The 27,991-nt window shown below is 37.1% G+C and overlaps 5 protein-coding genes across 7 annotated transcripts; 2 read left to right on the forward strand and 3 right to left on the reverse strand.

Annotated features, from left to right (window-relative positions):
• The first annotated feature begins 2,097 nt into the window (after positions 1-2,097).
• LOC135677100 (uncharacterized) lies at positions 2,098-11,185 on the forward strand. 3 transcript variants are annotated; one of them, XM_065189024.1, is made up of 15 exons: positions 2,098-2,353; positions 3,841-3,955; positions 4,081-4,299; positions 5,077-5,270; positions 5,376-5,511; positions 5,759-6,103; positions 6,192-6,271; positions 6,903-7,017; positions 7,751-7,856; positions 8,812-8,905; positions 9,433-9,626; positions 9,841-9,940; positions 10,009-10,125; positions 10,296-10,352; positions 10,642-11,185. In XM_065189024.1, the coding sequence occupies exons 1-15, from the start codon at positions 2,258-2,260 to the stop codon at positions 10,747-10,749; spliced, it is 2,076 nt and encodes a 691-aa protein (XP_065045096.1). In that variant the 5' UTR covers positions 2,098-2,257; the 3' UTR covers positions 10,750-11,185. The 3 variants fall into 3 exon arrangements, with proteins under 3 accessions (XP_065045096.1, XP_065045097.1, XP_065045098.1); XM_065189025.1 differs by lacking the exon at positions 5,759-6,103; XM_065189026.1 differs by lacking the exon at positions 5,759-6,103 and having other exon boundaries at positions 2,099-2,353; positions 6,195-6,271.
• Positions 11,186-15,093: 3,908 nt separating this feature from the next.
• On the forward strand, positions 15,094-16,649 carry LOC135677865 (transcription factor MYB36-like). Its single transcript, XM_065190280.1, has 3 exons — positions 15,094-15,250; positions 15,622-15,751; positions 15,840-16,649. Exons 1-3 carry the CDS (start codon positions 15,115-15,117, stop codon positions 16,519-16,521), a joined length of 948 nt encoding a protein of 315 aa, XP_065046352.1. The 5' UTR covers positions 15,094-15,114; the 3' UTR covers positions 16,522-16,649.
• Positions 16,650-19,609: 2,960 nt separating this feature from the next.
• Positions 19,610-20,271, reverse strand: LOC135677101 (protein GLUTAMINE DUMPER 3-like). The gene has a single exon (XM_065189027.1). The coding sequence runs from the start codon at positions 20,123-20,125 to the stop codon at positions 19,736-19,738; it is 390 nt and encodes a 129-aa protein (XP_065045099.1). The 5' UTR covers positions 20,126-20,271; the 3' UTR covers positions 19,610-19,735.
• LOC135677102 (uncharacterized) lies at positions 19,610-23,823 on the reverse strand. The gene is made up of 3 exons (XM_065189028.1): positions 23,561-23,823; positions 22,952-23,008; positions 19,610-22,766 (listed from the first exon to the last, which is right to left on the reverse strand). Exons 1-3 carry the CDS (start codon positions 23,739-23,741, stop codon positions 22,720-22,722), a joined length of 285 nt encoding a protein of 94 aa, XP_065045100.1. The 5' UTR covers positions 23,742-23,823; the 3' UTR covers positions 19,610-22,719.
• Positions 23,824-24,941: 1,118 nt separating this feature from the next.
• On the reverse strand, positions 24,942-25,380 carry LOC135677555 (uncharacterized). Its single transcript, XM_065189918.1, has 2 exons — positions 25,205-25,380; positions 24,942-25,158 (listed from the first exon to the last, which is right to left on the reverse strand). Exons 1-2 carry the CDS (start codon positions 25,378-25,380, stop codon positions 24,942-24,944), a joined length of 393 nt encoding a protein of 130 aa, XP_065045990.1.
• Positions 25,381-27,991: the final 2,611 nt, after the last annotated feature.

Raw genomic sequence — 27,991 nt, forward strand, 5'->3', positions numbered from 1 at the left:
CTATAAACTTCCTGGAATGTACCTCAGGCCAAGTGAGCTGTATGAGAAGGGGACTAAGCAGAGAAGCATGCATCATGCATGGCTGTGCTTGGTGACTCTTTTTGGTGCTATCTATACCTCTTTGCAATTGAAAGGCACACAAATTAGTTCTGCAACAGTGTTTCCTTATCCCTCTGACATGGACAATGATTGAAGTGTTCTGTCTAAATTAGAATAATCTTCTGCTTGATGCAAATCGTGGTTCCATTTGATAGGTTTTGGATGTCTTCAGGCACATGTTTGTGAGAGTAGCCATGGAAGTGTCGTAGAGAATGGGTAACATATTTCCTTGTTATCTTCTTTGTTTGTGAGCCTCGCGCAGTGCTCGTACGACACGAGGAGAACGCAAGATTTCACATAAACCAAGCCAGAAGAACTCCATACACGGAGCAACGAGAACAACTATGAAGAACTCACAGATCACTGAAATGTTGCAACCTAAATAACGTAGAAACTAAAGCATCCTCCATTTGTGATTCTTTTCCGATTGCAATTTGGATTGTGACGCAAAGGAAAGAGGAGAGGACGCACGAAGCAGGCACTACTGCTCGAACTGAGAACATACTCCGAGCTCGGTGGTGAAGAGGGTTCGGGCCGGCGGGCACGCACGAGCCACTTCTCGACACCAAATCTTGGACCGGCTGCTACCCGAGCTGAGATGGCCGCAGAACAGGGGGTGGTGACGGAGGGCACCGACGAGGAGGAAGAACCCACGACTCGGTCGCGATGGCAGTGGTGGTCGCAAAAGGAGGCTAAGAACTCTTTACGATTATTTTTCTAACTTTATGCCTGTAAAAATAAAAGTATATAAAATGATAGCTACATAAGTTTGCCATTGCTCTACTTGATTTTAGAGAGAGGGATCTCTCTCTATCTTACCATCGACTGGATATTTTCGTTCATAATTATTTATCTATTACAAATTAGATTTTTAAGATACTTTCTTTTATAATATAATAATTAATATATTTTTGTTGAGAAGGTTTGTGTTTTCTCAGAATCGAATACCATCTAAGCTTCGTATACCCTATTTAATATACCGTGAATTCTTAAAAAAAAATATTTTTAATAAATTTTGAGAATGTGTTCTTACTTTGAAAATTTTCAAAGTATGGCTCCCTTTTTTAAATAACCATTCTACCAATTTGTTGGTCGTCCTCTCCGCCTCGCTTATATTAGAGAAAAAGATAATCTTCTACCCATTCATGTAGTCAAAACCCACGAAGCATTGACCACGATGGAAGAATAAACGAAGCTTACGACTAAAAACTCCCAAGTAGCAGAGCTAGCAGTTCAACCAGTTTAGACTACACATGAATCGAGGGCAACAACAACTTGAATCTAAACCCTATACGAATAACCAGATATAATAAAAGGATGCGACCTTGTATTGGATAAAGAGAGTACGAGAAAAAGGAGAAGATGGATTGGACCTTGTCGGATCTCTTGAGGTGAGCGGAGTAGGACTTCACGAACTCATGGGGCGAGACGTCCTTTACGGTCCTGGCCATGGCATTCTCCATGGCCGAGGTCCGTGTAAGGGCGGGCGTCCGCACACGACAAAGTGACGGCGACACGAGGGACCGTTAGGGTTTCCAGGAATGCATGACGCACCACATTTTATTCTAAGCGCGACAGAAGAATCAAATTACTCGAGTGCTCTCCTTTATATTCCACCTTCTTGGGCTTGAGCTCGGGGCTCAGGCTTGATTAGAAAATGAGGAGGGTAAGAAGAAGAAAAAGAAAAAGGAAGATGAGAGTTGATTCAAATTGATTTATTAAACAGTAGTGATCTTTCAGAATAAAAAATAAAATTAAATGATAAAAATTAATATTTATAAAAAAAGTTATTGAGTAATTTTTTTTAATATAAGTATACAATCCGATAAAAATAAATTAGAAGGAAATTTATAGATAAAAATACCAAAACTATAATTTAATTAAACATATGCTTTTACGAGTATTTTATTCGGTTGATTTTTTAACTGTGTCGGAGACGAGTAGACTGCCTCGTTATTTCGGGCCGTTAGTCACGTATCGGGTCTCGACTACATAATGGGACTATGTCGGCGTGCGCCGTCGTGGGTTACTCTCGTCTTTGCTTCGGCTCTCTTTTTAGGGTTTTTGAGCACTTACAGAGTTCGGAACGACGAAGCGAGCCAACCGGCTAGGAGCGGGCACGATTCTTCTGTCTCGCAAGGGATTCACACTGCAGAGGATGTGCGGAATTGCTCTCATTCTTTCGGGAGTTGATGTCGTGGGTTGTGATCTCTATAGGGAATCCGACGGACCTCCATCGACCGACGCGGAAGAGGTGAAGAACTACCCCTTCTCTTTCTCTCATGAAATCCATTTTTCTCTTCCTCTGAATCTGGCCTCTTTTACGTTTTTCCATCAAACTTGTCTCGGCTGTGCGAAGATATATTTTCATGAATTCGATTAGGCGGCATATGGAAGGCCTTCTCTTTTTATGTATATCTCAAAGTTCCAATCTTGATTGGTTTTATGATGTTATTTGGGGTTTATTAGAAATCATATGATTCTTTCTTCTCACCCCCAAAAGTAATTATTCCGAGATCTATGGATTCGTTTCCTCGTATTCTTTGTTGTAGTTGAAGAAACTGTAGTATGGTAATAAAATACATAAAGCGTGATGAATAAAAGCATACATGAGTCGACCTTGTGTGTGCAGGCAGGTCTTTTACATCTTTTGTTTACCTTTTAGCAGCATGTGTTAAGTGAAAAATTATTGAGCAATCTTAAACAACTTTGTTCATAGTAATAATGACAGAAGAACCAAATATTACAGTTCTTCTACGATTCTAGAGAAATTATGGCACAGTAAAAGTTGCATGTATCTCGTCCATACTTTCTGCTAATGCATGCCAAATTTAACCATGGCCACCCTTCAGAATGTGCTAGTGTGCATAGGATTAGCGTGGCTTATTATGCACCTTGGCAATTTGCCCTTGTCTTACGTTATTTTCCCCAGTCATATCATGTGACTATTATCACCTTAGATGAGATCAGGAGGTTTTAATGGATGATTGGTGTGACGCAAGAAAAGGTAGAGCAAGAAACATTAAAAATTCATATTCAATCTGTATCACCAACTTAGAATAATACAAGAGAAAATTGTATAATTAGGAGCAATTTTATGGAGTGGAATTTGAAATCAGATTGGAGTGGTTTGTATGGGGAGTTGAAGGCAATTGAACATTTGGTGAGTTGTGGTGATTTAAGAGTGATACCATTCAGTTTGATCAAAAGCAATTAGGGGTGTTGGAGGGAATTGATTGATATAGTTGACCTCACGTGGAATACTTATAATTGCTAGTCAAAGAAGTACAGTTAGAAATGGCATGAACACAATGTTGGCTTATCAAATATCAATTGACTTTCAGATAATTGAGATGCATTGTTTTTCATATGACAATGAGTTGGTTAGAGGTTTACAATTTTATGGGTTTATTTTAATTTAGACTGTGAGGAAACATTCAGCATCTACTTAGTCCTGGCATTCATTGCTTGCTCGACATTCTTTTGTTTCCTAAATCAAGGTTGCCATCTTTGTTAAAAATGCCAAGCTAGGATGATGTCATAAAGAATTCAGAATTGATGACTTCGAATGTTTAACATTCTGTTGTCTTATAAATCAAGTTTGGTAGCTTTTTTCAGAAAAATGCCAAGATAGGTTGATATCAGAATTTTTTTTTTTTACTTTAAATGTTCATGGCAATAAGTTAATTGTGCCCTCTAGATGATCAATTACAACTGTCTTAGTTTTTGCATTTTTGTCAGCCAGCTCTAGTAGTGGGCGATCTCAAAGATGCTATTGGAAGAAGAGGTCCTGATAGCCTTGGTGTTAGAAAGGTTTTTGTTCAGTTAAAACAGACAGACTCTGTTGGGAAAGATGGTAATGTCTTATTTGGAACAAATCGACAATGAACATTCTGTTTGAGTGTTACCTTTTCCACATGCTATCAATATGTTAGGCATCTGCCAATTGTATTTTAACTGGGAAGTACTTTGATCTTTCAGATGATAAAGAATATACAGAGGAAGATTTACATATATGTTATGAGGAAAATGCGAACAATAACATCAGCTCAATATTCAAAGTTGCCAATGTACAAGATAATATCATAAACAGATGGATCGCAGAACTATATTTTCTTGGTGCAACGCTGCAGCTTAGGGGTGCAAGTCCTATTTTTCAGCCATTGGTGGATTCTTCTGGAAATATTCTTGTTTATAATGGTGATTTATCTTATCCTTACTTGATAGTCAGATATCTTATACTCTAATCTCTATGAAACTAAATTGTCATGCAGTTTGAGGTTGTTCTAGTTTTTTAGGAAATATATGACGAGAGTGACCTAGTTTGCAATGAGAATGACCTGGGGACTAGGATTTTTCCAGCAAATTCATGAAAAATTTATGAATGGCTTGTATTTTTTAGAAAACTGAAAACCATTTTTTCCTTTTGAAGTTTAAATTATGGAGGTAAACAACATACAAGATTATTGTTAGCTAAAATTCTTAGTTGGCTTCTCTTAAATCCGTCCTACTTAATAAGTATCTCTGCTGATTGGCTTCGCCTGTTGATAGATACTTCATGCTTGTAAAATTAGCAAGGGATCATCACATTAGTGGTAGCTATGGTTGTCATATGATATCCCACCATTAGTCGAGGTTTAACATGTTAGTTAGAACCTTAGGAGTACCAAATAACTGTGACTATGACAATTGATTAATGTCATACTTCCACATTTATCGATATAGTGTCCTCTATTGGAATCTGCATCTAAGTCCTACCATTCCACCCAGAGAATTTTCTTTCAGCAATAACTTATGAGTTTTCTATCCTCATCAGGATTACATTTTATTTACAAACAGAAGGCTTCATGCACTGTGAATCCAACCAAAGCTACACTTTTCATGTATTGTTTCTTGTGAGCTCTTTTAAGTTTTGTATGTTAGCTTTTTCTTAGCTTTCTGTATTGGGTCATCATTGCAAACTTTTTTCTTGTGTAGGTGAAATATTTGGTGGAATTCATGTTAGTGATGATAAGAATGATGCTGAAACTCTTTTGCATGTATTGGAAAGTTGTTGCTACTGCAATGGCAACAAAAATGGAAATGGTTGCTATTGCACTAAACTTGGGGCACAGTTCATTCCTGAAATTATTTCAAAAATAAAGGGGCCATGGGCCCTAATATATTGGCAGGTACCTCAGTGAATTGTGTTACTTTTATTCTATGGACACAATATATTTGGATGCTTCATGTTGTAATTATCAAATGTCTGATGTTGTCATATGTTCAACTCTCAGAAAAAATCGGGAACCTTGTGGTTTGGTCGAGATGCATTTGGAAGACGGAGCCTTCTTGTTCATTGGCCAACAATGGGTGATGCAAGATTTGTTCTTTCTTCTGTATCACCAGCTTTAACTATTGGGAAAATTTCTGGTATATATAACATCTATAAAATAAATTTATGGATTTATATTATGTGTATGGAGGCAAATTTTCTTAAGCAGGAGGATATACTTATAATGTATTAGTTGAAGTGAAGACTTGACATAAACATTGAATACACTGATATCTTCTTTGTTCCAAATTTTTATTGAATTTCTAATCTGTGTTGATGGGTGTGCATCAGCATTTATCTATAACTAGTGTAGTTTTTAACACAAATTGCATTGATCCTGGGTAGATACTGAAGTTGAATGTTTAAGTAGTAACGTTTGTTACTGGGAGGAGCTTCCTTGTGGGATATACAGCCTTTGCCTAAAGGCTCCTAATGCAAGTGAGCAGCTTGTAAAGCAAAAACTGGTTGGTGAGATCAGAAAACACAAATGGACTGATCCTTTGTTAAATAGGCTAGTTGAATGGGAAAGAACATGTTTGGATCCAAAAGTAGATCCATTCTTTTCTAACGATCTTCAACTTCAAAGAGATCAATTTGCTTTGTCTTCAAATTCTCCCAAGGGAGTGCACAAGGCGGTTGCGAGAATGGAACTGGAAGAGCACGGATCAGATATTAATAATCATATCCCAGGTCAATTAATGGAAAACTGGGTATTGTGCCATTTGAAGCTCCTATTTCTCAACAGGAGGTTTCCTGAACTTCGTTGCTGATGACACAGGAGATGCTCGGCCAGCAGTGAAGGTCCTCAATGCACTAAAAGAATCTGTGATGCGGCGTACTGTGAGCAGGATCTTTCAGGTATGGATTCTTGAAGTTGTATTTATATCAGTATTCTTTTTTTTTGTGCAGTGGTTTGGTTCTGTTTCTTTAGGTTTGCATTTGCCTTTCATAATTTGTCTGGCCTATCTTTTGGAAACTTGCAAACATTAGTTTTACTGTTATAAGCTGTGGAATATCATCCCTAAGTTTTTATTCTGTACTCTATGCTGGTATGTCTTCTTGCTGAGTTTTTCTGATAGTTTATGAATCTTTCTTTCGTTAAATATAAGAACATTAGATATCTAAAAAAGAACTTGGATTATTCAGTTACAGGTTATTGCGATCCTAAACCTGAATAATACTAGTCATTAGTGATCCTTCAGTGTTGCTGGATGGCTCTTTTTAGGCACCGATCATCTGCATTTAACCTAATTATGGGGATTTGTCTGATTTTTTCTTTGTGAGAAGTCTCCACTTCAAGTCGGTCTTGTGCGTGGCTTGTAGAACCTGTATCTTACTTGGTGATTATGTGGATATTTGAGAACCACAACCCTGCATGAAGACTTTAAAGCACATCATCTACATATTGTGAATTTCTTTATAATTTTTATCTGTTATTATGTCTGTTACTGATAACTATTGGATATGTTATGTTAATGTGTACTTGCAGACACCTCGACATGAAGACGAAATGGATGATCACTCTCCTATAGCTATTCTCTTTTCTGGTGGGCTGGATTCTATGATTCTTGCAGCAATATTAGATCAATGCATCGATTCCAAATGTAAGTTCATTTAAAACTTGCTTTAGGAGGATACATATTATGCTATATCCCATTAATCAGATTTTGTCATTATGCCAATGATGTACTTGGGAAATTCAATACCTTAGCCAAAACTTGTCATTTCGTAATATACCAAGAGGTCCACTAGTCTGCAGCCATGTTACCTAGATCATGGTTAGCTATGGAACACTATTGATTCGCTTATGGAGATTGGTGTGGGAATGAGTAGGTGATACATTATCTTTCCTTGTATCATACCCATCCGGATATCAGCTGATATCTGTACTAGATTGAGATTTTAATCCATGGTTTCAGTCATCTGCTGTGTTTTCAAATAGATGTTTTATCTTCTAAATGTTGTTTTAGTCTTTACTCATTCTCCGGATTAGCTTGTACTGATGTCATGTCACAACCATCTCTTTCTTGCTTATTGTCCTCAGTCAGAAACCAAAAGTTGCATGGATGATCCTGAGTATCTACAAAGGAGTCTTTCCTTTTTATCTGAAAGGTTATTCAAAAATCCAAATAGCTGGGATCAATTGCAAATGACATTATGGCGTTGATGATAGTGTCAGTTACTTTGTATTCATTGATTTTTCTTGTCTTTTATAGTATGTTTATCTTTCCTTGTTATACAACTGAATAATTAGTTGAAGCAGGAGGTTGTAATAAGTTGTTTCTCATATTTTTTTCAGTAAAATTCAATGGTGAATGATGTCATTTGCTTCTGCAGATACAATTGATCTGCTAAATGTTAGTTTCGATGGTCAACTTGCTCCTGACAGAGTTTCTGCTAGAGCTGGGGTAGCTGAACTTCAAACTGTTGCTCCTCATAGAAGGTAATTCTTCACTTTGCCTTATTGTTAAAACTATCATTTTCCACTGGATAAATGTGTGTGCCGTGCATGCTTCTACTCATGGATTGGATTTCTTTCATGATGCTGTAAATTATATTATTTGTTATTGTCTTTGCTGTGAATTATGCTGCTATTGTTTTCTTGTATGAGAAACTTATTTTAGGGGAAAATTGGATGAGATGTTTTTTTTTGGTTTATTTTAGCCGCCTATACTTATATACTGGAACCAGTCTGAAAAATGCGAAAATATATTTTTGTTTCTTCTTTTGTTTTTGATTCTTTCCAAGTTTATTAACACTACAGCTTGTTGACATCTTTGTGACAGGGAACACCGAGCCAATGTTTCCTTTTAATAATTAGTCAATGTGGCTCAAAATATAAACATGAAATGTAAGAGAGCATTTCTTCTTTTCACCGGTTAAACTCTTGTCATATTTTGTTTTACATATGGCCTTTCCATCTCAAGTTTTATATGAGCACTTTCTTTGCGCTTGATCATTGGCTATCCTAACCTGTCTGCCAAATGGCTAGTTCATGGACCTCATTTTTTTTTAACTTAATTAACTGTTATAAGTAATTCAAAATTTCCAGGCCATGTTGTCCTTCTGGGTACAATTGGATATATCATTAGGATCTTTTGCCAGATGTAGTTCATTTTTTGACTAAGCTGATAAGAAGAGAGAATATGTTTGGAAGAACAAAAATGCTAGACTAGCACTATCCTTAAATGCAAGCACAACATTGCCTTTGAGCATGTGCACAAATTCTGAATATCGTGCAGAGATTGTCATAATTTCTTGGATGTTCCATTTGTATTATTTCTGATCCTTTTGTATGATGAGAATGGTGTTAGATCTAATATGTACAATATCTTCTTTGGTGATAATACAAATTTAATTTAGTTCTTGTTTTGATCATTAATATCTATGAGCAACAGGTGGCGGCTTGTGGAGATTGATGCTGTTTTATCCAATTTGGCATGGGAAGCAAAGCATTTGTTAGCATTGATACAACCTGCAAAGACCTATATGGTAAGCTCTTCCAAAGTCCTGTGTTGGACATAGCTTGGAATTTCTGAGTTGCTGAATGATAATTTTCAACATAACAAAATTCGTTGAAACAAATTAAGTTGTGAAAGATGTCCATCCTATTATTTACTTTCTGGTTCCTATCTCTTCTTTCTTGTGCAGAAGAATAATTATTCCTTCCCTATTGGCAATTTCCTTTTAATCTAAAATACTTTCATGGTTCATCATCATTACATAGCTGCTGCATCATTTAAACTTTTACTCAAATGCGTATCATAATTTAATAATATTTTATGCTTTTAAATGAATAGATATAGCAGATAAGGTTTATGATGAAGAATTTATTTTCTAGGCACTGTTTTGCAGGGTCTATTGTGGAGGGCAAGACATGTAAAATTCATCTTATGGAGTTTCTGTATTCATGTTTAATGTCCCATAATGAATCATGTCAGAAATTGATTTTTTGGTGATATAATTTGGTATTGTTGCAGTAACCTGATCTGTAGTACCCCTATGTTGGTTTGCTCCAGGATCTGAACATTGGCATAGCATTGTGGTTGGCTGCTGGTGGTGATGGCTGGGTTGATGGGGGTCTTTGTAAATTACATAATAACCACCAGCGGTATAGATATAAGTCAACTTCCCGGATTCTTTTAGTTGGTTCTGGTGCTGATGAGCAATGTGCAGGATATGGCAGGCACAGGACGAAGTATAGGCTTGGAGGGTATGCTTTTTTATGATTAATGATTTTTTCCCTTTTGCAACTCTAGTGAGGAATATAATGTGCATTATTTTGCTACTTGCATTAGTTGAGAAACTAGAATTTTATTTTACTATTACTTATGGATTGTACAGGTTATTTTACTGGTACTTGCATTTCTATTTGGTACTAATCATTTGGTCATCTTTCTACTTCTGACTTCTATTTCACATTTCAGTTGGGTTTCACTCCATGAGGAAATGAGATTAGATGTGCAGAGAATTTGGAAAAGAAATATGGGTAGAGATGACCGATGCATTTCTGATCATGGCAAGGAGGTATTGTTCTTTTTAACAATAAATATGGATCTCATACTGCATGTTCTCACTTATGCTCTATTTTTCAGGCTAGATTCCCATTTCTTGATGAGGATGTTATTAAAACTTTACTGGATTTCCCTCTATGGGAGATTGCCGAACTTGATAAACCAGCTGGAATAGGTGACAAGAAGATCCTTAGAGAGGTTTGTCCCTCAATCAAACAGTATTATTCATTGACTTGTTGGAGATTTCTCCAGAATTGTCTTGTAATCTTGACCTTGTGGTATGATGGATAAATGAATGACTTTTATTTCTCCATAACTATATATTATATGAGAGCCTGCTGAATATGGTTCCTTTTTCTTGTTTTTAGGTTTCATGGTTGCTTGGATTAAAACAAGCTGCTGAAATGCCAAAGCGGGCTATCCAGGTGCCATTGTTATCTCGATTAGTAATCACCCTTTCTATTAGTTGGTCGTTCCCAGTTAAATATGATGGTTTGAATACCTGATTCAGTTTAATAAGTATCAAGTTTAGTTGAGAGTCAGGAGTGTGACATGTTGGTCCTTTCGGTCTAGGACTGGTTTTATTGCTAGCTTAGCTCAGGCTGAGCACCAATTTTTTGTTTACTTAGTACGGATATCTTTAGGGTTCAGAGTTTTGTTTTGGCTGTTATTTTGACATGAATTTCTGTCCTGTCTCCTTTTCAATTCTTCCAGTTTGGTTCAAGAATTGCAAGAGAATCAAATCGAAAGAACTTTGGAAGCAACCGTGCAGCCAACCAAGCATCTGCAGGAAGTGTCGAGATTCATCATTCTCTAAGCTAACACCAGTTGGAGCTGAGATTGTCCGAGTCCTATCTCCATCACTAATTCCTTGGGCTAAAGGATATATTAATGGCTTGACTTGTTCTGTCCTTATCGGCAGTTCAGGATATATATTAATGGTGGACTTTTTCTGACCTCTGCATCTCTAATGAATGCATGTATCTCAGTTACTCATGACGGCTGATTGTACCAGAGACCAGCTGTGTGTTGCAAAGATTGAAGTCAGGTTGAGATCCTTGATGCGGATTTCCAATGCCCCAAACATCCTCGACCCAGTTTAATTTGAGACGTTCCTAATCCATCCACACACACAAAGGGTGAAAGGAAAAATATCCAATTTCATCTTCTATTTATTGTTTTCTTTTGTGCCTTAGGGTGATAGAATTGCAATTTTTCTTAAAGTTAAATATATGGGAAGTTGGTATTTTTCTTGGAATATGTGATACATCAGAAGTTTGTTTATACTGTGGTGCAATTGACGGTAAGCTTGCCTCCGCAAAAGGAAAAGATCAACTTGTGTCAGAAAATGCCAGTCAAATTGGTGTATACATCTGGCTGTATCGGACAACTTGTATCAGGCAGAAGTTGACCTGCTTAGGGAGTCTCATACAGTTTACAAACAAAAATAATCGACCTTACAAAGTCTCTCAAGAGTACTCTTCTTTTCTTATCAATTGACTTCATTGTTTTGAATGCTTTATATAAGGTGTCAGGTATTGCTTATCTTCATATGTCCTGAAGCATGAAAGGTCTTTTACTGGTAAAATTTCTCTTTGGTACAACATTTTGACACTTTCAGGCAAAATCTTTTAAACCTCCTCCTTCAACCTATTGGGTTAATCATCTCTGTTGAGACATTTAGGTTGGGTAGTGCAATAGTTTTGAGATTCAAATCCATATATAAGTGTTATGTACTTCATTTTCTTTTGATGTAATGAATATTATGTTCCGAAAGGTTTAATCTGTTGATCTTTAGTCCATCCCTACGACAGCACTATAGATTTGGAACAAGCTTCCTATTTTGATATTATGAATTATTTCGGTGTCTCCTGTGTTGTCCCTCGGTTCCTTAAATGCTTTATTACTGGTATCTCACGTTTTACTAGCAAAGTGGTTTCTTTTCAAGTGTCGAATTCATGTCAAGCCTGACTCACATATTTTTTTCTTTCTATTTACACTGATGGGTATGCTCTGTTTAAAGAGGTCAGGTAGGCAAATGTATTAAGATCCTTTGCAGGTGGTTTTTGTGTTTGAGTTGGTCAATTCTCTAGGTGAAGGATCACTCCTTAAAGACCAACCATCTAAGTGTTTTTTTGGATCAGTGATCAAAGAGAGAGAGAGAGAGAGAGAGAGAGAGAGAGAGAGGGGTTGCTAAGTAATGTCAACTCACCTCATATAAGAGATCAGACTCAAATTGTCCATCACATGAAACAAGGCACACTTTCTGTCTACATGGTGTACCCTGAGGAAATCCCCATGGATTTAGAGCTGGAGGAGGGAGGTAGCACTCCAGCTCTGCAATCCTCTCATCTACTTGGGAGGATTCTTCACCATGTATTCCCTGTTTTCTTGGCATGGTCATAACCCCAATTTCTTCTTAAGAAACCAACCAGTATGATCCACTGCACATTGTTCCCCTCACATGGAGTCATCAACAGCACTCTTGGGATCCTCGTTGGGATCCAAAGTATTCTTTTCTCATCTACCTAATTTTGCTGCATGTCTTTTCAAAGGCTTGATCCATTAATGTGGTATGTCGACAGCAATGGATATTGTCTACATGCACAATAGAGAAAGGAACAACAATAAAATAAATTAAAAAGGCAGAAAGTTGCTCCATGATGTGCTAATAATAAAAGACATTATAAGATAAATCACCTTCTTTGTTGTTCCTTCTTTAGCTAGTAAAACAATGACCTTTAGTTCAAAATTAATATCCTAAAAACTTGAGATTGAGCCCAATCTAACATTCCAATAGCAAGATATAGGAGCAAAGCGTGGTCCGTAGAATTCTACTGATCCCTCGCATTGTATCCTTTGTGCCATCTTTACTGGCTTCTTGGGTGAGACAAACTCGCCTCCATCAGATTCCATACGCTCTGAACGGACAAGGAGAAGAGACGTACGACCACATCCCTCTCACCTTTTGCTTCTTAGAACGTACAAGTCTTCCTGCTTTGTGTAGTTAATTCTCTCGCTTTGGGTGGCGAGACTTGCCTTTAGGTGGCATTCTACTCCTCCTTTTGGAAAGGTGCCCCTCCCTCCCACACAGGTCAATGCGAGGGTTTCTCACCTTTGGCTTAAGAAAAGTCTTCCCTGTTGCCTTTTACTACGCTCCTTGATACACTCGTCCAAGATGAAGAATGTGTGCTAAGCAGGCAGACTTGTTTGAATGACAAAAAATAATGACCTTTTGGGTCAGAATGATTTGTGTAGAGTTGATATGATTGGCTCAGTTTTGCTTTAGATAGTAGCTTCTTCATGGTGGTTGAGATACAAAAAGCCATTGGAGGGAGAGTTCCTTTTTGACCTTCCATGCCCATGACCTCTCACAAAGCTTCCATGGTGGATGGAGCATTGAGGGCTCATCTACCGCCAGTACACCTTTTTGACCTTCCGTGCCATGTATCACTCATGCTGTTCCCTGGTGAGTGCTTTCATGTTTCAGCATCTGACCGAGCTAGAAAATGCCAACCAAATCTCATGTTCATGAGAACGCGATCCGTGTGTCCATACTTAGCAAATAAGAACAATTGATAATCGCAATGATGCATGAGCTAAAAACTAGAGTTTCTCACTTAATTCATGATCTTGCATATGTCGTAAATTTTTTTTATGAGATAATTGATTCATCAACGATGAAAAATACTTAAACTCAGGTTAGTTAGTGAGGGTAAATCTATTAAGCTATTATAAATCAATTCAAATCTTAAAAAATTAGAATAAATTGAGATTTTATATTTTTCGTCGATAAAATCAAATCCTAACATAATATATCATATGTTGAGTGGTAACTCATGCATTGATATGCATCCGGTTTTATTTATGATAATCCTCTCCTACTCAAATTCTTACCATGCTTAATACTAAGTATATTCTAATATTATTGATTGATTTATAAGCATAAAATCTATGATATGTTATATGTAATGCGAAAAACTTTTATATCATGATTGAAATCAAATAACATTAGATCGGATTTACGATGTCATCTGAAAAAGATCTATGTGTGATCTACAAAGACACTGTCCCTCGGATCCGAATATCATAGTGATGTTGATCTGTAAGGAGAATTAGATACTCATTCTCCTATCTTTCTATCTTTTCACAGAACCACTATTATTGATAGTTTAGGAAGATTAAGAGAGAAATTACGGAGATGCACCATTTAGTCTTTAGATGTACTGTTTATTTATAGACGAGAGCAGAGGGCCTATGATAGATTATTAGGAGAGTTTCTCCCATCAAAAGCATCCCCTAAGAAATTTTATTATAATATGAACTTCTTTTCTATTGGTCAATATCTGTTATCAAAATTTAATTAGTTATATTATATATCTTATTCAATTATAAAGGATCACATAATATAACACGATTAACTTAATCAGCTTCAATCGTTCAACCAAAATACTTAAGTTCAGCTTAGTGAGATGTTACACTATCACTTTAGATATTTACAAGATTAGGAGTTTCCAAGCTGGAAACTTACACTTAAAGAAATATTTTACTTAAATTATATATTAAAAAAATCACATAAAAGAACCCTACGAACATAAATGTATCCCAAGCATATATTGTGTCATGGAATATTCATCAACGATAGAGGTATCTAGAAACTTTGACACCGAAGGATCGTATGCTTCAGAAGTGGAAGCACCCAACTAGGCAAAAGTTCACACGAAATCAGTAGCTTCATCAACCCCCCAAATTGTATGCCATTAAATAATCTCCATGAATATTTTCAACAGTGACTCCCATTTCACACTCGGAACACATCGTAAGCTAAAGTGATGCTGCAGGTAGTCGTATTCTAATCTCCATCAAGTCTGCATGTTAGGAGGTGCAGTTAGGTGTGATCAAGGCATGTTTGCTTCTTTGCGGAGAGACTCAAGCGCTTTCCTAAGCATGCATGCATGGACTCGGTCAATCTCGCTAGATTTGATATCTGTTAAACAAAGGCCATACGTTGAAAGCTTTGCAAAAGGTGGCGAACACGGTAACCGAGTACGGCAGCAGCTTCGTCCTCTCGTCAGCATCACATCACACACGGAGTATTTTGCTCTCCGGGTTTCGTTCTATAAAGCTCCGCCTTGCCTTTCTTCTTTGTTCTCCACCCCAAGCATAGAGGTCGAAGGATAGAGAAAGATGGGGAGGGCTCCCTGTTGTGACAAGGCGACCGTGAAGAGGGGGCCATGGTCCCCTGAGGAGGATGCAACGCTCAAGGCTTATATCGAGAAGCATGGAACTGGTGGCAATTGGATTGCGCTGCCTCACAAGATCGGTATGTCCTCAAACTACTCGATCGCTTCATCTCCTTCTCGAATCCCGCTTCTTGCAGAGGAGATCCTTGACCTTGTGTTTCAGAAAACCAAAAACCGGTCCTCAACCCAAGATCTTGTTCCTTCTCAGCGCTGCGATTTCTTCCTATAACTAGCTAGAAGAGAGTGATTGAGATCAGATGCAGGCATTTTACCACTATGTCTTGTTCCTGAATTCAAGTATGGTGTAGAAAAGGGAGAGAAAACAATCTGGATATATCATCCTTCTACCAGAACATATTTACATGTGGCATGCAAAATGAAGATCTTCAACTCTTCTGTCAGGAAGTAGACAAGAGAGCTAAGTTTAATATTTCTCTTGTTATCATTTCAGGTCTGAAGAGGTGTGGAAAGAGCTGCAGGTTGAGATGGCTCAATTATCTGAGGCCCAACATCAAGCATGGTGACTTTTCGGTAGAAGAAGACCATATCATATGTAGCCTCTACTCAAGCATCGGGAGCAGGTAAATCATCCGGATACCTTTTCCTGCTCTCCCTTTGCATGCCCATCATGTACATGAGGATAACACCAACTAAGCTTTCATGCATTAGGTGGTCTATAATTGCAGCCCAGCTACCAGGGAGAACAGATAATGACATCAAGAATCATTGGAACACAAGGCTGAAGAAGAAACTACTTGGCAAGCCAAGAGAATCACCACAACCTCGATGCCTTTCTGTAAACCAGGTCTCGACTGAGGTAGCTAATGCGATGAGTCTCCAAACTCATCCACAAACCCTAAGTGCGCCAGCTCTGGAAAGGATGCAACTCCGGGGCTGCGAGGATCCCTTCTTCTATCATCATCCGCTGGGCGACAAGCTCTTTGAAGACCAACACACCGATACTGCTACGTCTACTACTCCGATCGATTCATCTCATCGAAGACTGATGCAAGTGAAGCAGGAAATCCAAATCTTGCTGAACCAAACTGTACAGGAAAATATGGATTGTTCAGTACCGGGGTGTCCGCCGTCAGATGCGGGAGGTCTCGCGGAGAGTTCATTCTCAGACTGCAACTCGCTGGTGGCAGGGCTTGCCGACCTCCATGAAATCTTCCATGGCAAAGAACCATTCTTAGGATTGCAGGAAGCGAATCAATCGACCGAATCAGACTGTTTCAAGGAAATGTATAGGGAGAAGGAGAGAGACGGTATGAGCTTGTGGTCAAGCATGGCTTCATCTCTCCATCCCGATTCCGTGCTTCAAGAGTATCTACTTGGGTATGATCTCTAGTGGTTGCAGTGTCCGGATTATGGTTTTTAGGTAAATTAGATGTTGGTTTTACATGAACAGACCGAGACATGATGGTGTAAATTTATTCCTTTGAGTAGTCATCGGTTCTCGATCTTACTATCTCCTCATTATAACGATATTTTTTTCTATATTTTATATTTTATGCAACGCTAAGAATGTTTATTGATAGGTCACATAGTGGTATTTTGCATTTTTCTTCATTTGGATTCTTCTCCTCATTCACATTTTGATTTGGTAAGTAAATACATTGGACCAAAGATTTAGAAATATTTAAAATTTAAATTATGAATTTTTATTTCTAAATAATTTTTAATTAAAAATATAAAAAATTGACGGGTCGAATTGAATCGAACCCAAACCCAATGATTCTGGTTTTGATTCTAAAGTCGACCTAGTTCGATTCAATCTTAGTTCCTAACTTCAGAAAACAAAAATCATCAAATTTTAAAATCGAGTATTAATACGCGATCAAATAACTTTTGGTTTTGCTCCTATTATTTCTCACATTTATCCAAATTTAATCAGTTATTTAACCCATAAAGTTTTGGTTCCTTGGATCAGATGGGATCAAAATTTAATCAAATATTTAATAAAATTTACTTAAAATGATATTACATTTTAAATTTTCTTTTTGATTTATTTTTTTCAATGAATTCCAATACAATTTATCTTTTTAGTTTTTTTTTTTCCCATTGAGAGGTTATGTTTGGGTTATTTCTCCTACAGTTCCCCTAATTTCTTTTATTTTTCCTCCTTCGATGTCATCCATTCGAACCAATTTATTGGATCGGTCCAAAACTTAAAATAAAATATAAATCATATGATTGATTGTAGAAAATAATATATAATATTTTTATGCATTTTCAAAGATAATAAAATTATCAAACAAGACATTAAATATTAATACTAATTAAATGTAAGATAATAAAAAAAATTACCAAGATTCTTTTTTACACAAAATAATAAAATATTATTCTCATCAAAATAATTAAACCTAAGACTTTAAGCTTCCAAAAATTCCAAAACAATCAAATCTCTATTTAGAACTAATTTTCAAGAGTTTCAAACTAGAAACTTTTTGAATTTAAGTGAGCTGAGTTATATTGTTTTTGGATGAGTTTACAATGTTTTCAAAATCAATGTATCCTAATTTTTGGCACATTTAAGCTGAATTTATAATTTTTTACATATAATCACATCACTATAGTAGTAAATATTTTCAAATGAATTAGGATGAAAATAAAAGCTCGATCCAAGTTATAGTGATCTTATATATGGTCATACTATTTTTGACTTTCTATTTATATACACTGTAAATATACTCTTTTTTATCTAAAACCCTCATATGGTTGGCTCCTCCTTTTTTTGTTTAACAACATAAAGATAACCTTCTACATAGGTATTTATAAATTATGTTGCATGACAAATCCTTTTCTATATGAAAGTTCTAATTCCTCTCTCTCTCTCTCTCTCTCTCTCTCTGTGTTTCTGTTTTCTTTATAGATAAATCCTAAATATTTTATAATTATATTGAGATCCATATATTGAGATCCACAAGTAAGTTACTAGATATCACATTTTTAATGATCTATTTCTAAGATAGAAATTATTAAGATTGATAAGTATTTTAGGAATCCTAATTAGATTCTGACTCCATCTTCAGATTTATGGTTCAAGTAGAAAGATGAGTCTTTAGTGAAGGATTTGTTCATATAAATATAAATATATATGAATTTTAAAGTTTTGATTAGAGTGAAAGTTAGTTATAGAAAAAAATATTTTAGGTGGTTTTGGGGTTTTAACTAATAAGATCTAAAAGGGATGAGAGAGAGTGATTCCTTATATTGGTTCTTTTCATATAATAGAAATTTTGATTTTCCTCATGTTCTCTCCCTTAACCATGTGTCTTTTTATGGTATCTTATTCATTTGATCCTTCATTTTTAATGATGTCTCTTTCTAATATAAAAATTAAAAAAAAAGTCTAATTTAATTTATTTTCCAACAATCTCTGACCAACATACATCAACTGTACTGCTTGCTGCCTGCATTGGTAACACTGACTTGGTGATCCTCTGACTCAATGTATCTCCTCTTGTAACTTTCAGAGAACCATACTCCATTTTCCTCCTCCTAAGTTGCTTTCAGAGTCCCTACCTCTCACTTCCAGGGTGAGAAAGCAGGTGGGTTCCCAGTCTCTATCCCAATAATGGAGGTCATGCTACTCTCCATCATCAGGTTCTGCTCTCACCATTCTTTAATTTATTTCAACATCATCTTGCAATATAAATTTGTGATCAATTAGGATCGAGTAAAATCAAACTCTTCTTGCTCTTATCTTTGATCTATCTATTTGCACCAATAATGACTCCAGTTGGTCCCCATGCCTTTTATAATCAAGTGTTCATCCGCCAAACCCTTCCCAGTTAGAAGTATGAGACTCTTAGTGATTCTTTTAGTAGACTAATTCTCTTCGAAAAATATTATATTAAACTACAGTACTCAATGGTCAAAAGAGCCTTCTATGACAAAAAAAAAAAAAACACACACACACACACACACACACACACACACATATATATATATATATATATATATATACACACCAGTTCAAATGATTTAAACTTAGAAAGAGATCTATTGGTAACACTGAAGAGAGTAGATTCGCATGGCCACCTGAGAAAATGCAGTAATCATGATGGGTACGAATCTTTCAGTGGAGAAGTGGGCACAAATCGGGTGGCTAATGTAAGGTTGAGATTGAAGAATGAGCTTTCCACTTTCCACGAGATAAGGAATGGGCACAAATCTTAGTCGCATGGCCAACACCCTTTCAAGAAATAAGGAACACAAGAAACCTCCCATGAACAGCTCTCTCTACAAAAGAGCACAATGGAACAGCGTAAACCTTGTCGTCTTTCACGCAGCCGCGTCCCGCCCACGGCCCTACCCACCCTCGCCACTCACTGCACACTCCCTTATCTGCTTCTCATTTCTTTCCTTATTCCCTTCTTATGATACCAAAATGATACGAGTGCATGTAATACAGAAATCACATGAAACATGGATACCGCAAACGGCTAACTAATTAACCCGTTACCTTCAGACAATAGTAGAAAACCCACCTCATACATCCAAGTTTTGGTGGTGTCGTGTAGTATTTCCCCAATCCACTGACAGTCCTCAGCAGTCTCCTACTCCCTTTTCTCATCATCTTCGTCCTCATTCTTACTGGACCGGCCGCCAAACGAGGAAGCCCCGCTCGGGATGGGCGTCGCGAGGTACGTCGGCTTCTCGTCCCCGGCCATGACCACCACGATCTCCTGCTTGTAGAACGTCGCCGGCGTCGCCGTCGCCGGTTCGAGATTAGCCCCCGGTTCCGCTCCGCCGCGGTCGAAGTGTCCTGACAGCTTCCAGTAGGCGCAAGCGAGGAGGATGAGCGCGACACCCACAAGGCCCAGCATGGCCACCAGTCCCCCGAACAGGTACAGCAACGGCGCCGCATCCGACCCTGAGCGGCCGCCACCCGCTACCGCCGCCGGCACCGCCACTGCTGCAGCATTGAACCCTGACTCTGCCCTCATCTTCCTCTTCCTCACAGGCAAGCTTCGTGGCCTCTCCTTACTCTCAAGAACCCACCGAAAGAAAGGGGTGGTGGTATATTCATACAGAAGATGAAAGGGCAGAATTGTAATTATATTACGAGTGACAAGTTGGTAGCTTTACTTTGGCTCTTTAGAGAGCTGAACTATTATTCCATAGCGCTATAACTGTGAGATATAAGTGGAGAGATGTAATCAAATAGTGGGGTGAGGACTCATCCACAGAAGGGACCCCACTATATTGTCATTTTGTCGGGGAGGGGAATTGGAATTGGAATTGGAATTGGGAGATAAAGGTACTGATCTCTCTCTCTCTCTCTTCTCTCTCTCAATCATGATCTTTCAATAAAAAAAACATATACGATGTTTGAATCATGATTCAATAAATAAAATCATGATCTTTCAAAAAAAAAGAAAGGATTAATATTTGTGAGATCTAATCCATTATAGAAATTCATATCTGCTTGGAAAAATATATATAAATGAAGACTAACTCAATTCTTATGAAATCATGAATCAGATCATCAGAGGCTAATTCGCCCTTAACTCAACAAAAGGAAACAAGGGTAACTAAATCATCTATGAGAAAGAAAGGATCACATTTTCTTCAGATAAGAAATGCATGATTCCTAATGATTAATGTATCGCTATAAATAAAAGAACATATGCATGTTTCTTTACATCTGGACAGCCATACAATAGAAAGCAGAGAGAAATGCACCTAATCATCGTCTGAAGTAATTACCAGAGTCGAACAACTTCACCAGCAATTCACATAATAAAATCACACAATTCAGTATGAGCATACAATTCGACAAGCTAAGAATGCAGGAACAAAGAGAGGTAGTTTACCTAAATACATTTGGTGGGGCACTCCTCAGCATATACACTGACTGACACCACAACATAGTTGATAGACAAGCATAGCATATCAATTTCAAGGTTAAAAGGGAAAATGAGATACTGAGAGCATGAGTTATCCTGGCCATGGTAAGACACAGGCCAAGAATCCTTTTCAATCTGTAGACTTATATAGAGTCAGTCCATAGATAATCAACACTGTATTTCTTTCATGAAGACACATGATAAAAGGAATGGTTCCACATCTTATCACCCATGTTTCCCGGATGTTCCCAATGCAACACAAGCCACCATCACATGTAAGAACAAAAACAGATTTAACACCCTGCTTGACTCCATTTTGACTTTCCACCATGCTGATTATGTTCCAGAAGTGAAATTCTAGGTTTGTTTTGTCAATAGCCCACAACACAATAATTTCATGAAATCACATGGTCATTAATAATACACATATCAAAGTTAATCTGCTATAATTTGGTGGGATGTTGTGGTGGGCCTACTGCACCATGTGTTCGCATGTGGTGTGTACTACTCCTAAGTAGATAGGTGAAACTAAACCAATCCAGGTAACATGGACATCCAATGGGGAAGAAAAAGCAGAATAATTTTCCCATTATATTATGAGTTCATCAGAATAATTTTCCCATTATATTATGAGTTCATCATATGTGTCCTCGTCAACAGAAAGAACTTACATGGCCATCAGTGGATGTAAGAGATGAGCAACGACATGAAGCAACCATGCATGGCAAGGTCCAAATTCCAAAAGAAGTGATTGCAAGAGGTTTGCCTTGTTTATGGCCAGGATATATTGGCTGGTGCATGACAAGGTGATAAATCAGATCATGGTCTCCATTTTTCTTTTCTTTCAACTTCAACCATCAACCGCACAGGAAGCATCAACACTTCAAAATACTCAGATTCAAAAATTTTCTTCTTCTCTATCTGTTCCTCTTCTTCCGCTGCCTCCCCACCACTTCACCCCTTCTTCTCCTCCAGATATTATAATTACATCTGATTGGAAATCCAAAACCGACACAAATCATCAAAAGGATGGTCTAATATAAGGAAGGTGCTAGTTATTTTTTACTGATAAAGACTTTGTAAGGTCCTGCAATCAAAAACATCTTCACCCCTTACACTTTGAACCCCCCCTCTCTCTCTCTCTCTCTCTATCTACAAAGGAACACAAGAAGCTTCCACCAATGCAAGGTTTAAGAGGATCAACAATTAAACTTCTGCAAGTACAGAGGTTGTTTTTATAACTGAAACTTGATCCCATAATCTGCAAAGGAGAAAATTTATCATGATGCCAAAATTTTCCCTAATTTGTTGCATTTATTGATGGGGAAAATATGAAAAATGACAATCGAGTTAGCCAATCAGTGGGTGAACACATTTATAGAGTCATCCTAATGAAACAGAAAGTACACCAAGATCAGGTGATCCAAAGATTCTAATGCACCATTGCCTCACATGCTGGTAAAAGTAAAATATAAAAGAAAAAAAAAACTAAAAACCATTATATATATCACAATTATGGAGTTTACGGATAAGATTTGGAATTATATAACAATCAGATTTTGCAAAGACAGGAACAACAAAAGCATAAAACACTAACAAGAGCAGAACATTAAACAGGCACTCGACAAAAAAGCATTAGCAAGAAACTTATACACACTGGTGGCCGTCTTTGATAGCAGGCACTTGCAGTGTCACTTTGAGATCAGCCTCTGAAACTGCACTACGGACACCCTTTTATCTGTAGAAGGTACAAAAAGTACAACCACCTTAGCATCTCAGTACACTACATCTCATTAATTAACCCAATAGGTGCATCATTAACAATCAGAATTTGCACAAAAACAACATGAGGAAGTCAGAAATATGAAACCAGTTCAAAACTATTTTTCAGAAGATCCACATAAATAAGAAGAATGGATGTACCAGATGGCGTAGAAACCATCTCGGTGTGGCAGCTGATGCTTCTGTTGGTTCTGATTTCTGAAAAACATGAAGTAAGAGAATATACATAGAAATCGAATAAAAAATAGAACATAAACACAAGAAAGGTTTAAAAAAAAGTTTACTAAATTGAAGCATGCTCTTGCTGTTAAAATGATCCCTCAATTAAGGAACCATATCTAGATTATGTGTTGACAAACACTTTTTGCATTGCCATTATAAGATGATAGATTGTGTCATCAATGTGGATAAGTTATTCTATGATCTATCACACATGACAAGATGTTCTTGAGCACAGACAGGGTAGCCGCACTAATTTCATTTGAAATGCTGCAGATAATTGTTGTGACTCTCTCTCTCGATGGAAATCATTCTATCGCTATTTTCTCGAAACTCTTACTGTAGCCGAATGTTCCAAAACACATCCCAACAACAACATGGAGCGGCACACTTGATCTCATCACAAAGGGTAAAGAAGAACAAGGAAACAACCTTTTCGAACATTCAGCGCTATATAGAATTCTAAACGCACAAGCATGAAGATCAAATTTTGAGCGCCGATAACGGAAGGAAACAAGAAAAATATCAAACCTGTGGTGGGAGGAGAGCAGGCGGCAGATGACGGCGGCAAATCGGGAGGCGGCACGTCGAGGATAGGGGCGTACATGTAGCAATCGGACGCGAGGTAATCCGCCACAGCCTTCACGAATCCCCTGCTCCTCCGCCGCTTCGTCGGCCTCCTTCGGACTCTAATCTGCCCGTCCGTCTCCATTCCTTCCTCTACACCGAACTACTCTAAAACCCCTAGATTGGAATCGCGTCTTTCCTTGCTCGAGGAATCCGGAAGAAGAGACGTGGCGAAGGTTTCGCATTCTACGAGCGACACGCGGGGTCGAATTGGCCGGCGGGGGGAAAACGGGTCGGATTCTGAGGAACACATCCGTATCCACATTTTTAGCTGCAGATCCAGATATGGGTGCGAATACGGATACGGATAACAGGCGGAAATTGAATTATGATTACATGACGGATATCGTATAAGGTGAATATTTAAATTTTTATATCATTTTTATATAAAAATATGTGAATCTGAATTAGATATTGATGCAATATATGACGAATATAAATATTATTATTTTTCTTTAACTCACATTCTTTGAGTTAAATTATTTTGATCTTATTAAAAGAAAATTGGTTTTATCGTATCTATCCTTTTCAAAGTTTGGAAAAAGCATATTTACTTTTTTTAAATTTTATTATATATATATAATATATATATATATATATATTATTATATATATATATATATATATTATCACAAATCTAATTTAAGATATTAAAAGAGAGAGAAAAAAAAAAGGAGAAAGATCCAATGACATGAGACGATCACCAATCCAGGAAGAGAGAGAGAGAGAGAGAGAGAGAGAGCATCTCACATGCACACAGATATACTTTCACATTTAAGTAACGCTGCAAAGTCTAAAGGCGTCTCATGTGCCCATTGATGATCCTTTTAATGCACGCCTATTTGTGATAGAGAATTTATAAGTCATTTAATTCTTTTGTATTAAGTATTAAATTTCATATTTTTTGTTTTCCCATTTTGTTTTCTATGTATAAATTTCAAAATAGTTTGCACTCTGTAGAGCTTTTTTTCTTTTTAGGGAAATTTTTGCTCTCTATATATCTTAAAATGTCAATTGATTTGAAACCTCCAACACGAATCTGTATGAAACAACACATAGATGATTAATCTGAATATATGTTGCAATGACTCTATCAAGAGGAAAAAGATACACTATTAAGTGTCAATTCTCCATATAAATCGGTCAAATATAGAACGAAAAAGAGAGAGATGATGTGCTGTTCTCCTCTCGAACACTCTGAGAACTGTGTGTCTAAGAAAAAGACGGAAGAGAAAGAGAAGAACAAACAGATGACACACCACCTCAACAGACCATGAATGGCAGAGCTATGCAAAATCATTCTTCTTCTTCTTCTTCTTCTTCTTCTTCTTCTTCTTCTTCTTCTTCTTCTTCTTCTTCTTCTTCTTCTTCTTCTCCTTCTTCTGCTGCTGCTGCTGCTGCTGCTGCTTGATGCTTTCTTTTCCTTCATCTGTTATGCAAGGGGTTGGGGCCGGTTGGTACGAGTCGCTTGTCGTCGTCGACCGAGCTCCCGTTCTTGCACGCCTGCGTGAGATAGCCGCAAACTAGATCGAGATTCTGGAACCTGCACCCACGGCGGTGGATGGTGGCAACGCCGGCAGCCAACTCCTCCACCGATGCCTTCTCATCTGCCTTGTGACGGTGGTGACTATGCTTCCGGCTGACACTTCGAGCCAACCCATGCGAGCCGGCGACGAACAAGATGAACCAGGCGACCAGGGCTGCTCGAGCCCATCTCTTCTCCATGCCTACCGGAAGAGTCTCTCAGATTTAAAGGAGCTGAAGCAAGAGGCCAAAGGATAAAGAATATATTAACTGAGGTTCCTCGGATCTACAGTTGTTTATGACACACCCACATCTCTCGACCTCTGCCTCGCACCAAACCACGCATTAATGTATCATCACATCTCTTGCAGTCAGTGAAGCGAGCCACAGGGTGAGAGTGAGAGAGAGAGAAGATGACAAGATCAGAGAGAGAGAAAGAGAGCGTCTTATAAAATAGAAACCAACGTACTATGATCTGACCACATCACATAAAAGATGGACAAAATGGGAAAAAAGCTAATGATAGCTACGACGATCACCAAGAAGAAGAAGAAGAAGAGAGAGAGAGAGAGAGAGAGAGGATGCAGTTTAGTTCTTTGGTCTTATTTCTACTTATATGGAGGGGACTGTTTGCAGTAAGAAAACATCAACACTTCCGACTAGCACTGAGACTTCCATCACCGTTCCCATTTTGCTTCTCTTGCTATGTTGAACATTGTATCCACTACATGTGTCCAACCTATTCCTCTAAGATCTTATTTAGTAACTATGACATCTATATATTTTTGTTTCTAACAATGATGTTTTGTTGAATCCACTATTTTTTGTCACTATAGAGTACAAACAGATAAATTTTGAGATGATATATGATCAACATCATTCAAATATAATAAAACTAAAGAACTAGGGGTGTTCAAATAGAATCGAAAAATCATTACGGATACCCGATCATCAATAATTCAATATTGAAGATTATAAATGATTTCAGTTTGAAAAAAAAATTCTTTGGTTCAGTTAATTGATTCAGACCGAATCGAATCGATTTAAATTTAAAAAATACCAACTAAACCCAAAGACTCTCAAAACTTTAAAATTTCTTTCCAAACATAATGACTCGACTGCTCTTCCTATTTGTTCCTCTTGATCTCTTATCTCAGGTATAAACTCTATATTTTTTCTCATCTTTCTTCATTAGCAATCTTTTTATTGTTTTATATAAATTTTTTATTGATTTATATACATTCATCAAGAAAAAAAAGATTGCATGTGAAGCCGTTGTTCCTCTATTACATATTTTAATATAAAAAAATCACTTGTGCATAGGTCCAATTATTTAAAATATTTAAAATGATATTTATAATATAATATTTTTGAGATGTAAGCTCAATTGGATCAAAATTTTGGTTTGATTCAACTAACTGAATCAATTCACTGAATCGAATCAGTTCATTTAAAATATATATTTTTAAATTACTTAAAATTTTAAAAAAAATTAGCTAATCAGTTAATTGAATCTGACTAATTAATTTTGAACCGATTGGATTGTGTAGGTTCAAAATAATTTTGGTTTAGAGTACTTTACTTTAATCAAACTGAGTAATTCGATACTTAATTATTAGGTTTGAATTGAATAGCTTTGAACACAAAGAACAGTGAATAACTATTTATGCTTGTCAAACATAATCTCAAGCTCTACTACGTATGAAATTTAATGAAGCACGTTAGTGGATTTACTATATCCATTGTGTAGAACGTATGGGCATCTTTAGAAAAGGCAAAGCATGGTTGGTTCATATCCATTGAGGCCGACAAAGGAAGACACAAGTCTGGGCTGCTGCGAGAACCCCACCAGCTCTTTGAGGTAGGGCAACCAACCCATGGGAAATTACGGTGGAATCCTCAGTGAGCCCTCATGCAGTACACGGTTCCAGGGGACGTCGTTGTGGCAAGTTTGTTATTGATCCTGGCATGAGAACCAAGAAGGATAGCATAGCAGAGAGAAAGAGAGAGAGAGAGAGAGCGAGAGAGAGATTCCTCATCTTTACATTCCATTCCCTTGGGCCAATCATTTTGCACTTGGCATGCGCTCTACAGGCTGGGACACTAAATTACCCAGCGGTCAAACTCCCACTTATGTCACCAGATTTGGTAGGATCACCACTTTTCTTTTGTTTTTTTTCTTTATTTTATTTCATGGAAATTTAGAATTTTTTCTGTATTTAACAATCAGAAACTAAGTATTAACTCATGAAAAAATATTATTGATTACATTAACACAATGTGACCTTGATCTATATGTGAGGAGAGCAGTTTGAGTCAATTATGAATTATATTTCGTAGAATCTTTATAAAATATTTATTCTCCTTAGGGTCAGTATAAAAATATATTATTAACTATAGATTACCAAAGATGAAAAAAAGAGGATATTAGTACCAAGTTAGCATCGGAGGAATCAACTAGGGAAGCCATCTCGATCTCGATCTTTGTGTAGGGAACAAATCAAAATAGATCATGCTTTATTCTAGACAACTCCTCACATATTGATCAAGGTCATATTATGCTGACTAAGATATTAATAATATTTTTCTATAACAACTGTGAAAATAGATTTTTTAAATAGAGAATTTATTTTAGTTCGCCTTATGAAAATATGATAAAGTTTTCCATGTTAAAATATTTATCATATCTTTATTTTTTTTTCTACAATGTTAGGCAAAAATAAGAACTGTATTTCAACACTTCATGTATGCTTGAACATCCTACGTATTATCAATATATACTCTCTCTCTCTCTCTCTCTATATATATATAT

This window comes from Musa acuminata, chromosome BXJ1-6 (genome assembly GCF_036884655.1).
Source record: "Musa acuminata AAA Group cultivar baxijiao chromosome BXJ1-6, Cavendish_Baxijiao_AAA, whole genome shotgun sequence".
Classification (NCBI taxonomy): Eukaryota; Viridiplantae; Streptophyta; class Magnoliopsida; order Zingiberales; family Musaceae; genus Musa; species Musa acuminata.

Excerpts from the sequence above, each read along its gene's own strand:
- LOC135677100 (XM_065189024.1), top strand. The coding sequence starts at position 2,258 with ATGTGCGGAATTGCTCTCATTCTTTCGGGAGTTGATGTCGTGGGTTGT. Across the intron at positions 7,857-8,811 it reads ACTGTTGCTCCTCATAGAAG|GTGGCGGCTTGTGGAGATTG; the intron begins GTAATTCTTCAC and ends TATGAGCAACAG. Across the intron at positions 8,906-9,432 it reads AACCTGCAAAGACCTATATG|GATCTGAACATTGGCATAGC; the intron begins GTAAGCTCTTCC and ends GGTTTGCTCCAG.
- LOC135677865 (XM_065190280.1), top strand. The coding sequence starts at position 15,115 with ATGGGGAGGGCTCCCTGTTGTGACAAGGCGACCGTGAAGAGGGGGCCA. Across the intron at positions 15,251-15,621 it reads TGCGCTGCCTCACAAGATCG|GTCTGAAGAGGTGTGGAAAG; the intron begins GTATGTCCTCAA and ends TTATCATTTCAG. Across the intron at positions 15,752-15,839 it reads TACTCAAGCATCGGGAGCAG|GTGGTCTATAATTGCAGCCC; the intron begins GTAAATCATCCG and ends TTCATGCATTAG.
- LOC135677101 (XM_065189027.1), bottom strand. The coding sequence starts at position 20,125 with ATGAGGGCAGAGTCAGGGTTCAATGCTGCAGCAGTGGCGGTGCCGGCG.
- LOC135677102 (XM_065189028.1), bottom strand. The coding sequence starts at position 23,741 with ATGGAGACGGACGGGCAGATTAGAGTCCGAAGGAGGCCGACGAAGCGG. Across the intron at positions 23,009-23,560 it reads CTGCTCTCCTCCCACCACAG|AAATCAGAACCAACAGAAGC; the intron begins GTTTGATATTTT and ends CATGTTTTTCAG. Across the intron at positions 22,767-22,951 it reads GATGGTTTCTACGCCATCTG|ATAAAAGGGTGTCCGTAGTG; the intron begins GTACATCCATTC and ends TACCTTCTACAG.
- LOC135677555 (XM_065189918.1), bottom strand. The coding sequence starts at position 25,380 with ATGGAGAAGAGATGGGCTCGAGCAGCCCTGGTCGCCTGGTTCATCTTG. Across the intron at positions 25,159-25,204 it reads GCCACCATCCACCGCCGTGG|GCGTGCAAGAACGGGAGCTC; the intron begins GTGCAGGTTCCA and ends TATCTCACGCAG.